Source organism: Chaetura pelagica, unplaced genomic scaffold (assembly GCF_000747805.2).
Source record: "Chaetura pelagica isolate M959 unplaced genomic scaffold, ChaPel_1.0 scaffold473, whole genome shotgun sequence".
Taxonomy (NCBI): Eukaryota; Metazoa; Chordata; class Aves; order Apodiformes; family Apodidae; genus Chaetura; species Chaetura pelagica.
Window position 1 is genome coordinate 977892 of NW_009952890.1, and position 12872 is coordinate 990763.

General features: G+C 37.9%; 1 protein-coding gene across 1 annotated transcript in view; it reads left to right on the top strand.

Moving 5' to 3' along the window:
* Positions 1 to 895: 895 nt before the first annotated feature.
* FRMD3 (FERM domain containing 3) overlaps positions 896 to 12872 on the top strand; it is a 71879-nt gene continuing 59902 nt past the window's right edge. Inside the window, exons 1-2 of the mRNA XM_009995470.1 lie at positions 896 to 918; positions 3685 to 3796. Coding sequence (XP_009993772.1) covers positions 908 to 918; positions 3685 to 3796 — 123 coding nt within the window. The 5' untranslated portion in view covers positions 896 to 907. The remainder of the gene's footprint in view (positions 919 to 3684; positions 3797 to 12872) is intronic.

A 12872-nucleotide genomic window follows, 5' to 3' on the forward strand; every position in this document is an offset into this window, starting at 1 on the left:
TCATTCCTCACATTATTTACAGGAATCTCCAAAAGACTATTTTCATGTGTGGAATGGCTAAATTATGGGACTTTGTTTATGGCCATTGTAAAAAACACTTTTCATAGAGTATGTGTTACAGAAATCTGAAAGAAAATACATCTAAGTTGAGACAGTCAGATGTTGTATTTGAATTAATGAACTTAGGAAAAAAAAAAAGTGGCTTGTTTAACTTGCTATTCTTTCATTGAAAACAATTAATTTATCACAATCCAGGACATTTTTGTTCTCTTCCTTATACACCTTTGTGACTGTTGCTTTTGCCTGGGTTCTTTACTTGAGAATAATTGATGACTTCTGGGTGTACTCTGGTAATTATCAAAGATTTCATCTGTGAAGCTTTTAAAAATCTGACTTTTGCTCTCTGATTCTTGTGGCTGGTTGCTGACATTCTTCAGGAGTGTTTGAAATAATGGCCTTTTTAATGTTCTGACAAATATACTGAAATGCAGCATAAAAAGATTTTTCTGAATTGCTGCAAAGCACTTTATTGATATAGCAACGTTTGGGTTTTGGTTTTGGTTGCTATTTTTTGATTTTGTTTTTTAAAGGATCAATTAATTGGAGAGCTATATGGCAGCTGTCTGAAATTTCAGGCAATGTTTTTTATTCATTATTCTGTGACCCAAATCCATTCTTGTGCTCTGTTGTGGATGACTGGCAGTTCCTAATTTAATTTATCCATGTTTTTTCATAAATAAGAGAAAGCTTTGTATATAATATATTCTTTTTTAGTATAGTATGTAATAAGTGTATAAAAAACCCACAGAAGACAAGAGAGATCATCATATTCTAAAGCTCAGGTAAATCTGGGGCATTGTTAGAGAAATTTAGAAAATGTTTATGGATGCTGTTGGCAGAAAGCAAAATGAACAACCATTGCCCATCCTTTTTGCCAGACTACATATTATAGATTCAGACTTGAGGTGCTCTGTGCCACATCAGCTATTTTCCTCTGTGTAGCAATTATATGTTCTTCAAATCTCAGGTGTTTAAAAAGCGTATTAGCGTATCATTTAGAAAAGTATTTTCTTATGGGAATACTCATTACATTACGTATGTGCCTGTTTAGCCACTTTTATCTATCTTAAATATTTTTTAATATATGGTAATGAATCACATGGAACTTGAAGCCCGACTGAATAGAGCTATTAACTGAAGTATATGCTAACCAAGGGTAAGGTTATTAACTAGTCTTTTTCATTTATCTGTGGCAGGCTTAAGGTTTCCTAGAGCATCAATTTAGCTTGGAGGCTTTTGTTCTTTTGCTCTTTTTTGTTTGGTTCATTTCCATCATCTAGCTTTCAAGCAAGAAAGTAGGGCATCAATTCATTTTAGAAAGGGAATGTTTTTACTGCATTGAAAAACATCATATATGCCCTCCCGTTTTATCAGATTCCTCAAGAACTCAAGAAGACTTTTGTGATTATTTTGGGTGGGTGAAGCAAAGGAATTGTTAAATGAATTAATTAGAATGTGAGCTTGTAGAAGTTAGTAGATTTACTGACTGTTCTTCCAGTAACATCCTCTAATATTGTCAGATGAGAATATGAATAGCCTGTTTTCCTGATTTCCAGTGTTTTAAAATTTGATTTCTTTTGTATGCTGTTGTCAGTAAAATCTATTTTAATGTTTGACTCTACCTGAGTCATCAAATATCTCTTATTCCTCAGTTCTATTTAGTTCATTGTAGATTCATCTTAAAACAATGTGCAACTTACATTTCACATCTGTGTTCAATTTTTTCCCTAGTGCTTCTGTACTGAAATGTCACTGTGCAATTTTGTCTTAATATTTTGATGGTCTTGCTTATTGTGTAGTCACAAAAGTTTGCAGACATTGTTAAGATCGTAAGCTAGAAGATACTTCATTGAGATATGACTGTGTGTTCATCACAGGGAGAGCGTTGGCTTTCTTTTTGTAGTTTCCCATCTTTGACACTGGCTTTGCCTTTTAAGGAAAGTTTTCTCTGTGTTGTCACTGGCATGCCCACACTTGCAACTGGGTACAGTATGAAAAAATTTCAGGTTATGTGTTAACCACTATTAACAGCAAACTAGTCATTTTTTAAGTGTCCCAAGGCTGGAAAGAAGCAATTACAGCAGGAAACCTGCTGCAAAAAAATTAGCAGTGCCAGGTGCAAAGCATAAGTGTGAGTGAGCATGTACAGAAAACAAACAAATTGGGTTGACATCCTTTGACACTGGCTGTTTAAAAATAGGAAAAAAAATTACGGGAGTACCATAGTGCAGAAAAGGCAGTGAAATCCTCTGGGCAAGTAGCAGCATAAGGAAGAGTAAAGGACACATAGTGAGAGGTAAATTAATAGGAGGTAGAAGGTGGTGGTAAAAAGGTGTAGTGGAAATAGATGGTTTGGACAGTAGGAAGAGAAGCAGAGGTCCCCACCTCTAGGAAAAACAAGTCTGTTGATAGATCAGCAATTCCATTGTGGCTACAAGTGTATTTTGAGAGGAGAGGAGGCCCATGAGGCAGGGAAGGGGACAGCTGCAGGAGCTGCAGCCTAGCCATGCCATTTAGGGTTTAAATTGCCTGTTAACTTCTTTGAGACATGTTGAATAAGGCATAGCATTAAAGCTTTCAGGGAACAATTTTAAGAAACAGTTATTGCTATACTTATTTTTAATGTAATATGATTTCACATCCTGTCTAGTTACTGTTCAGTAGACATTAAAGTGCTAAGTTCAGGTTGTTACATATCAGCGAGGGCAGAGCTGTACAAACTCACTACTTGGTCCACAGCAGAGGTCTATCAGTGCAGGACTAGGGTAGACAAGTAGAGAGGAAGAAATGCAGAGACCTGATACTGCAATGTAATGAAAGCCCTTTGTCTGCTTCAAGTGGATATAGAGTGTTTTAGAAGAACAGCTTTACTCTGGTGTTAACACTCACACATAGCACAATTGAAGAAAAAAATCATATCACCTGGATCAGAAGAAATGTGAAAATTCATATACATTCTTTATATCAGGCAGTAGATTATTAAGGACACATTTCTTCAGTATTGAGACTGAAGAAAGCAGAAATGAAGAATGAGATTATTAACTGAACATCATGTGTACAGAAAGTTTCCTTAAGGCTACAGATAGTGACAATGCAAAGATGAAAACATCTCTTTCAGTCATTTGGGCATTTCTTCCTTGTACTCTAGTGCTGTCTAGGAATGAAGGATCAGGTCTGTCTTGCTGTGGGCATTGCATAAAGATCCAGTAAGGTACTAACTGCCAAAACTGCTTGCAAACTAGAGGGGTACAAAAAAAACGCACACTGTTTTAGAATTCCAAATATAAGTGGGCATCTGCTATGCCATTATAGCATCAAGTGGAAATATTTTTACTGGTAATATATTATATGTCATATATGTGCAGCTATAAGAGTAGTATGAGTTTTCCTGTGGCAAGAGTAGTGCTTCTATTTTCTTAATGAATGGCTTTGTGAATGTGCAGAGAGTATATTGATCACTAATCTCCTGGATCTTTTAGAGAAGATGAATGCTCAAATGCTCATCCTTGTCTGACTAAAACCAAATTTCATAGGTCGTTTTCCTTGACACTTTGATTAGATTTTAAAAATATTTATAGATGGCAAGTTCAGAATACTTAGAATAATATATCATTTTTTTCTCTTTTTACAGAGGGAAACTAAAGGTCAGTTTCTTATAGATCACATCTGCAACTATTACAGCTTGCTGGAAAAAGACTATTTTGGCATTCGATACGTTGACCCTGAGAAGCAGAGGGTATGTATATGAACTCTGACTACATTTACTTTTAAGCAATGTTAAATTGATTCTTTTTTTTCAAGAATCAGGCAAGTTCTAGTGCAAAGTTATGTGTCTCTGAGGGTTTATACTCTGGCCATAATCCATAGAGCTTAGTGAAGTGGTATTATTAAATTAATTTTCCCTTCCGTTCATGTATTTAGTTTCAGGTAAATTGCTATATTCTGATTTATATAGTTCCCTTGGGCATTGAAGGTAGAAAAAAATTTATAGGTATGACTCAGAGGTACCACAGGGTAGCTCTAGGCTCTGGCAGTGCACTGGAATTTGGGATTTCTATTTTTCTGTAGTGTATGCTTCTTGGGAGACATACACAGCAAAAAAAATCATTTTTTGGCAGAGTATTTTAAGAAAGTGGTGCTTCAGAAAAAAGTTTAAAAAACTACTCCCACTGGGATGCCTGTTATGTCATACCGTATGTGGTTCTCATGTTTAAAAGAGCTGTTAACTATATTGACAAATTTGCTGCAGTATCTTACTCTTTTTAGCTATATAGTTGTTCTCTTACGTCTTATAGTATAGCTAATTGTGTGTTAAGTATGTAGAAGATTATAGTTTATGTTGAAACTGAAGTTTTTTTCTTGATCAGTAGTAAAAACCAATCTGAGAAAACATTTATGTTCTTATATAAAAAAAATCTTAGGTCTTCATTTCCCTTTGTATCCAACAACTAAGAAAATACTGTAGCCATCCTGTGTAGTAGGATGGCTTGTATCAGCTGGCCCACTTGTTAAGCAAACCTCTCAAGCGTACATTTTCTTTACATGCATTTTAAAATGCTGATTTGTAATTACTCTCATTTTTTAAGCATATGGCTCACTTTTCTAATTAGGTTTTAGTTTTTGATTCTAAATTCTCTCATGATTTAGGATGTGAATTATAAGGGACTTTCCCTTATACCAATTAAAATACACTGGATGCTGAGTTGAAAGTAATATACATTTTGCTCTTAGGTTTATTACAACATAACAAAATTGAAAAGTTAAATAATTTATAATATTACAAAGAGGAATACTGATTTTATGTCATCTGACTCTCTTGAATCTCTCATCTGGTTGAGGTTCACTTACCTGAGTCTTACCTCTTTATCAGATACAGATACATTAATATGTTCCAGTCAGATACAGGAAGAATGTGAAACTGTAATTGCAGTTCGTCTGCTCTCAGAATAAGACTGGTCTCATATTTTTCTGATCTTAAAGAAACATACAAAGATAAAGTTCATCAGTAAATTGCTCAGTAGAAAACTAGATTAAACAGTGTTTTTGAAATTATGAAATAGGTGAAGGCTCTTCTCACAGTTCTGTATTTTAGCAGTTGTGAGCTTAACTGTTTGAAATTCACATTTACAAAACCCTCTGCAAAAGCCCCGGAGATTACACAGGAGTGGTTGTTGGTTACAGAAATGATCTGTAGCAAATATAAGATGTAGCGGGGTCACAGGGAGAATGTCACATCACTGGAGCCACCTTACAGGAAAAGTACTTAGAGGTCTGTAGAAGAGATTTCTGAAGTGCTGTGGAATCTTTGCAGGTCCCACCAAGGGAAAAGGGAGAGACATTTCCTGCAGTATATTCTTAGGGATTGATTAGCAGTATTACAAAACAGAAACAGTACGTCAGTTAAGGTCTGTGGTTGGAATTTACCAAGAGCTTCTTTCTAAAGCTAAATCTGTTAATTTTGCTGAGAACAATTGCTTTGAAAGAAAGTGGTAATTCATCCTAAACCAGTTCAACAGTGTGTGACAATGTACTTCAGTGCTCCATAGACAAATAAAGAGATGTGGGACAATGAATAAAGTAAATATTGCCTGATCTGCTTTTGACAATACTGGCATGATGATGTGGATGTGATAAAAGATGATACTTTGATTGCCCCTTTTAGCATTGTATTTTCAGAAAAGTGTGATGTCATTACACCTCAGTGAGACCTTGGCTATTCTGATCTAGATGTCTGCATTTAAGAAAGACTGGCAGAAGGAGTATTGGCAGAAGGAGTGTTAGAAAGATGAAAAGAATGGGAAGCTTGTTTTTGAGATTATATTAAGAAGTGTTTAACCTGTTTAGTGCAGCAAAACAATTATTAAAGAGAGATGGTTATATGTGCATCAGAGCGTAAAATAGAAAGAAAAGGAAAATTTAAGCAAGAGAAGTGGTTTCTTAATTAAGCCAGTGAGAGCTGCAATGTCTGAACAGCCATGATGGAGAGAATGGGGCAAAATTTTAAGCTAGGTTTGTAAAGAATTTTAAGAGACATCTATAATATTTTGGAAGGGCTTTGTATTAAACGTTGACAGAGAGTAGTGTTTCTTCTTCCAAAGAATATGTAATAAAAGCTGAATAAAGGAAGAATAACATTTTTAGTTATCAATTCTGATGCAGGTAGCACGCAATTCATGCTGCTTTGCTCATTTACTTGGAAGTGTTGAATGCCTCTGTTGTAGCTTATGTTCCACTGCATAGTCCCTGTCTTTGCACAGAAGGGCTGTATCTGTGGTTCCAAGTGAAACTGCCAAAATCATGCATTTAATTCTGGCTTTTAGTGAATTATTCTTAATAGGGTGTTTGAATAGTTAATCCATATGATATATTAGTATATTGTTATATAATGTGTATTATGTGGAATTGGACTTGCTGGCATTTAGCTTACCGGTAATGCTTGCCTCTCCTTTCTTCGTATGTAATTTTTTATGTGAGGGTTGCAGACTTGCTCCAAAAGCGAATTTGCAGTCCTTTTGTTTTGTAATCTATTGAAGGAGCTGAAGCAGGTGAAAATACCAGCTTTAATTAATCTTAAATGCCTTCTTTCATAGTCTGCTAACCAATTGTAGCATTTTTACTTGGGAGTGTTGAAACACATGATTGAGTTTGAGAATTTAAAAAAAAATCTAATGTTTCAATATTTTGGATGTTCCAAATTAAATATTTCAATATTTGTGTTTGGGACATTCTGAACTGTCTGAAAAAAGTAGATAATTGAGCTATTTGTCTTAGATTTGGACAAAATTTTAAAATGTGGGAAAACTGTGGTGGGAAACAGCCGTTGTTTTTGTAGGTTATTTTCCAAGTAAGTTGTAGAGTATACTTCTTCCTTTCAGCCCCCTCTTTTATAATTATCGTTTCTTTCTGCGTAAGTAAATGTGTGTGGATATTTCGGGCATACTGAAACATAAATTTTTCTCCAGATTTTCATATTCTGTTCTAGGCCAATAAAGAAACTCTTAAGATACTCTTAACAGAAGGCAGCACAGTACCTTTTTATATTTTTGGATATACACAAGAGTAACAATGACAATGGCCTCAACTTGAACTAGCAGTTGAAGATTCTAGGTTCTGCACCATATCTGCTGTTATATATTCTGTCATCATATTTGAGTGTTCCTTTGGGAAAACTGTTCCTTAGAGTTGCTTCAGAAAAGCCAAGATTGTGCTATAAGTATGCAGTAAATTGCAGTATGTCTTTTTATGTTTAACGGGAACTAATGAGTTCCTAGTGTTCATGCATTAGTTGACATTTTCAATTAGATTGCTAAGAAAACTAGGTATATAGGATCACACTGCCTTTCTTCTGACTCTCAACTGTAGTTAACTTTTGATGCCAGTTTTGTTCGAAGTTTGGCTGGGGATATAGGTCTTAAACATTAAGTTCTTGTAAGGTTTCATGAAGATAAGCTGCCATGTTGGTGGGTAAAAGCCTACTGCTCTTCTCTCTGCCCTTTGCCATAAGTCAAACCTGCTCCATAGGGAAGCTAAGAGAGTTATTATCTTGAGGCCAATTATTACACTCTGACCCTTGAGGAAATGCAGCATGGCTAATTCTGTGCCAGATACCCCAGGTAAACCAAGCACCTTTTAAATGTTTTTTTGTTTGTTGTTTTGTTTTGTTTTGTTTTTTGTTGTTGTTTTTTTTTTGTCTAAGAAGAGATGGGAATAGAAGGAAATAATGAACTTGCTGATCAGCATCTCTTACTGGAGAGGATCCCTTGTTGAGAGAGGCCATACGTATTGCCAGTAGTGGAGGATTGGGCTGAAGGAGGAGGGTAATATGGTGAAATTTATTCTATAAGTCCTTTAAGGAGAGCATCTGAACAGTGATTTAAAATTGGAAATACTTAAGATGCCTTTTTTCCCCCCCAATGGCTGTGAAGTCTCACCAGCCACTGTAGAAATGTTTGAGATGGTAATCACCCCAAAGCATTAAGATGCTTTGTTACTTGGATGTGCTGCAGGGTTGACTGGGAGCAGCACAGGGGGTGCCCTGGATTTATCTCTGCTCATGTAGGTCTGTGAGTATGAAACCAAAACTTTCAAGTCAGTGAAACTGATGTATGAGTGCACTCCTGCTATGCAGTCGATCTTGAGTGGTGGCTGTGAGTACACAGAGATTTTCTGACTTCCCCAGATGACATTGTGCCCCATGGATTTGCTAGCATGCCTGCCAGGCTCCCCCTAGAGAGCTGTTGCTAATACAATTATTGATTTGCTTTCAAGTTTAGATGCACTGAAAACTGGTAGGCACCTCTATACACCGGTAGTTTTTTGTCAGATTACATGTTTATTTCACTAGTAAGACTGCTGGAAAGTCCCATCTCCAGGGGAACCTAAACAGGCTTGAGAAGTGGGCTCATGCAAAGTGTATGAAGTTCAACAAAACCAAGTGCAAGGTTCTGCATCTGACTTGGGGCAATCCCAAGCATAAATACAGGCTGCGTGGAGAACAGACCTTAAACAGTCTGTAGGAGAAGAACTTGGGGTGATGGTAGGTGGGGAGCTCAACATGAGCCAGGACACAGTTGACTTTCTGGGCTGCAAGCAAACAAGTTGGGCCAGCAGGACAACAGAGGTAATTCTCCCTGTTTACTCAACTTTTGTGAGACCACACCTGGAGTACTGTGTCCAGTTCTGGAGCTCCCCTCAAAAGAAGGACACAAAGCTGTAGAAGCAGGTCCAAAGCAGAGCCATGAAGATGATCTGAGGACTAGAGCACCTCTCCTATGGAAGCAGGCTGAAAGAGTTAGGGCTGTTCAGCCTGGAGAAGAGAAGGCTCCAGGGAGACCTCATAGTGGCCTTCCAGTATCTGAAGATGGCCTACAGGGAAGCCAGGGAGGGACTTTTTATAAGGGCGAGAAGTTGACAGGACAAGGGGTAATGGATTAAAATGAGAGGAGGGGAAATTTAGCTTAGGTATCAGGAAGAAATTCTTTAGTGTGAGGGTGGTGAGACAGTGGAACAGGTTGCCCAGGGAAGTTGTGGAAGCCCCATCCCTGGAAGTGTTCAAGGCCAGTCTGGATGAGGCCCTGAGCAGCCTGATCTAGTGGGAGGTGTCCCTGCTCACGGCAGGGGCTGTGGAACTAGATGATCTTTAAGATCCCTTCAAACTCAAACCGTTCTATGGTTTGTGTCTCACAGTAGGTCACTTCCTATAGACCTGGGCAGAATATTTGTTTAATCCTATAACCTAGTTTGTTCATCATTGTCCCACTATTTAGTAGTGAAGGAAATTCAAGCTTGGTGTCTGTAAGTAATTAATTTATTTATAATGAAGTAGAAGCTCTGTTTTTAATGGGACATGTATACAAAAAATCCAGCAATGCCTCATCAGAGTGACTTTTTGAAAGGGCCAGCAAATCTTGGTTGCAGATGATCTCTGCTTTAGCAACAACAGCTATTTCATATGCAGACTCAAAAACATGCACTTAATCCGAGAAGGCTCCAGGGAGACCTCATAGTGGCCTTCCAGTATCTGAAGATGGCCTACAGGGAAGCCAGGGAGGGACTTTTTATAAGGGCGAGAAGTTGACAGGACAAGGGGTAATGGATTAAAATGAGAGGAGGGGAAATTTAGCTTAGGTATCAGGAAGAAATTCTTTAGTGTGAGGGTGGTGAGACAGTGGAACAGGTTGCCCAGGGAAGTTGTGGAAGCCCCATCCCTGGAAGTGTTCAAGGCCAGTCTGGATGAGGCCCTGAGCAGCCTGATCTAGTGGGAGGTGTCCCTGCTCACGGCAGGGGCTGTGGAACTAGATGATCTTTAAGATCCCTTCAAACTCAAACCGTTCTATGGTTTGTGTCTCACAGTAGGTCACTTCCTATAGACCTGGGCAGAATATTTGTTTAATCCTATAACCTAGTTTGTTCATCATTGTCCCACTATTTAGTAGTGAAGGAAATTCAAGCTTGGTGTCTGTAAGTAATTAATTTATTTATAATGAAGTAGAAGCTCTGTTTTTAATGGGACATGTATACAAAAAATCCAGCAATGCCTCATCAGAGTGACTTTTTGAAAGGGCCAGCAAATCTTGGTTGCAGATGATCTCTGCTTTAGCAACAACAGCTATTTCATATGCAGACTCAAAAACATGCACTTAATCCCAAATGAGGGTGGTGAAGGTAGGCAGAAGGAGGCAATAGGTAATTTTCAGCCTTGGTTTAACAAAACTATGTCTTTGTGTAGTGACTTGTAAGGCTCCATACAGTTATACAAAGACAGTTATCTGGGAGCTCTCCAGTCTCTTTGGAAGGGTAGTAGGAGAGGCTGAACACCAGAGTGACTGAGCCATAGGTTTATTAAAAGTTTCTCCATTCATATGAATCTCTTCTGGAGAAAGTTATCTCTAAAATTATGTGCTTTTGCACAACGTCTTGCATTGACCCTTCTTGCTGTGAGCAACTCAGGTAATGCCATTTGAAATGGCTTGGAGATGGGAAAGAATGCTGTGTAATTCCTGTAACAGAACTAAAATGCACTTAAGGCAATAATAAAGCAATTGGTATTGATAAATGGTTTTATAAATACCATACTTAGTAATAACATTCATTGTTACAGTTGCCAAAGATATTTTTTCAAAGTGTGGAAAAGTAAGTGTTTAGGCAAATTGGTGGAAGTCTATGAAGACTTACAAACAAGTTTTAACAGAGGCTGAAGGAAAAAGCAAAATTAATGCAATGGGAGGTACTACTCTTGTTCTTTTTCCAAGCATTTGCTTCAGGCCATTTTCAGGGACAAAGCTCTGAGTAAAGTGGATACTTGCTTTTACAGGTAGAGGTAAATTTATGTGCTAAACAAATTTGTTGGCACAAATTAATAGTAGTGTAAATGCCCATATAGCTAAGCAGTAATGCTACAAACTGAAGTATCTTGTGTGATGCTTAGTGACCCTGTAACCCAAATCAATCTGTAGGCTATTTTAATGAAAATAAAGATGTTTTTTCCATGATTTGTGAACCTGTTGGCTGTGAGCGTGTGGTGGCTCACGCATATATACACCAATATATGCAAATGTTATGGTCAGACATTCAATTGATACAGAGGTTGTGGATCAGTTGAGCAACTCCAGCTTACAGCACTGGAGTTTCTTTTAATACGTAATACTGTGAACAGCAGAGTGAGAAATTTGAAATTTGTTTAATAAATTCCAGTTCAGAATTATACAAATGGTGATTATGTTCCAGTGTATGGTATGATTTCTGGACTAGTTTAGTTTTTGTGATCCTGATGTATATAGTTTCTTTGTGCTTAGCATATCACTAACCAAAGCTGATGCCCTGATTCTGGGAACGGTATGCAGAACAGCCACTTTGCTGCAATAAAAAAAAAACACTGGTATTTTTGGTATAAAGGTTCTTGAAGGCATGAAAAATGGTGTCAGCCTCAGGGCATGCAGCAAGAGACATGCAGGGTGCCTGGGTCATTTGACATCTGTTACACTGGTATAGAGTGGGCACCCAATTAATTTGCCTGTCTGAGTTACAGTTGGATACTGTTACTTTTATTTTAGAGTCTGGCTTCTGGCAGGTGGTGACCTGGTGCAAATCCCTGCCTTGAGGCTAAAGCAAATTGATTTTGCTTTTGCTTTACATCCAAAGAAAAGGTTAGGTATTATTTTCAAGATTAATATAGGGTTGAGGTTTAAATAAAATTAATTTTACTACTTTTCTAGCAATGTTTCAGTGTACATCTCCTTTCTTGTGCTCTCTTCTGTCCATTAAACAAAGTTTTAAGATCTAGACCTTGCCTGACTGGAGTATTCTTGTGACATATGCAGATTTTTCTGGTTCTGTTTTACTATATGCACATCTGAGTGATTGACTGAATATTGTTTCCTGAGGGGGATTTAAATATAGACAACATTCAGCCACTTTTGGTTGCCCCTTCATTACAGTTCCTCTTGCAAACACAGGGACTAAATCAAAAGCCTCTTGTGTTGGAGGAGGGGACTTTTCACTGAATTTATTAAACTTCCGTTTGGTCAGGTCCCAAGCACCTGCTTTTGGTTTGGCTCTTTTTTAGGAGATGGTCCACTGTTTATGCCAGTCTTATGCAGGAGTCCATATGAAGAGGGGACTGGAGCACACATCTTTGCACTCTGAAGTGGCTATTGCAATGTAGAGAAAGAAAAGTGTGGGGATTTTCATGACACTTGGCCCCTTACAGGGGCTGTAACAATAGATATGGGACATCGTGTCCTCTTTCCTCCCCACTTACTCTAAACCACCATACTGAAACCAAGCTCAGTCCTGTCTGAGCTTCTCAGTGAAACACTTAATGTGGAACAGGTTGTTGGCTGAAGTGTGTTTACTCAAAGCACGTAAGTGTTTGTGCAGTTAAATTGGCTTTCTAGAATGTTGCTTTTACCCTTGTGTGGTGTCCTTGATCATCCTAAGCTTTTGCTGTGGAAGCTGGAAGCACATCAGCTGCTCAGCATTTGTGTGTAAGCAGGAACACACCTGTCCTCGCTAATGACTACTCAGTGCCACTTAAAGGCTGATCAGAGATGAAGGCTGTATTTACAGAGTAAAAATTGCACTAGTTTCAAACACAGCCTGCAGTCACAATGAAACCTTAGTCAGAAAGCAATTCTCAGCATATTTTAGAGTCCTAGGACAAAAAGTGCTATCCGTAATAGTTTGCTTATTCACCACTGACACTAGAAGCACCAAGACTCAGTAGCTGTCTTGTGACTGACCTTCAGGATCTCTAAGTATCTTTCTCACGGCCTTCTATTTCTGTGAGAATGTTTGCCTGACCATTCTAGATA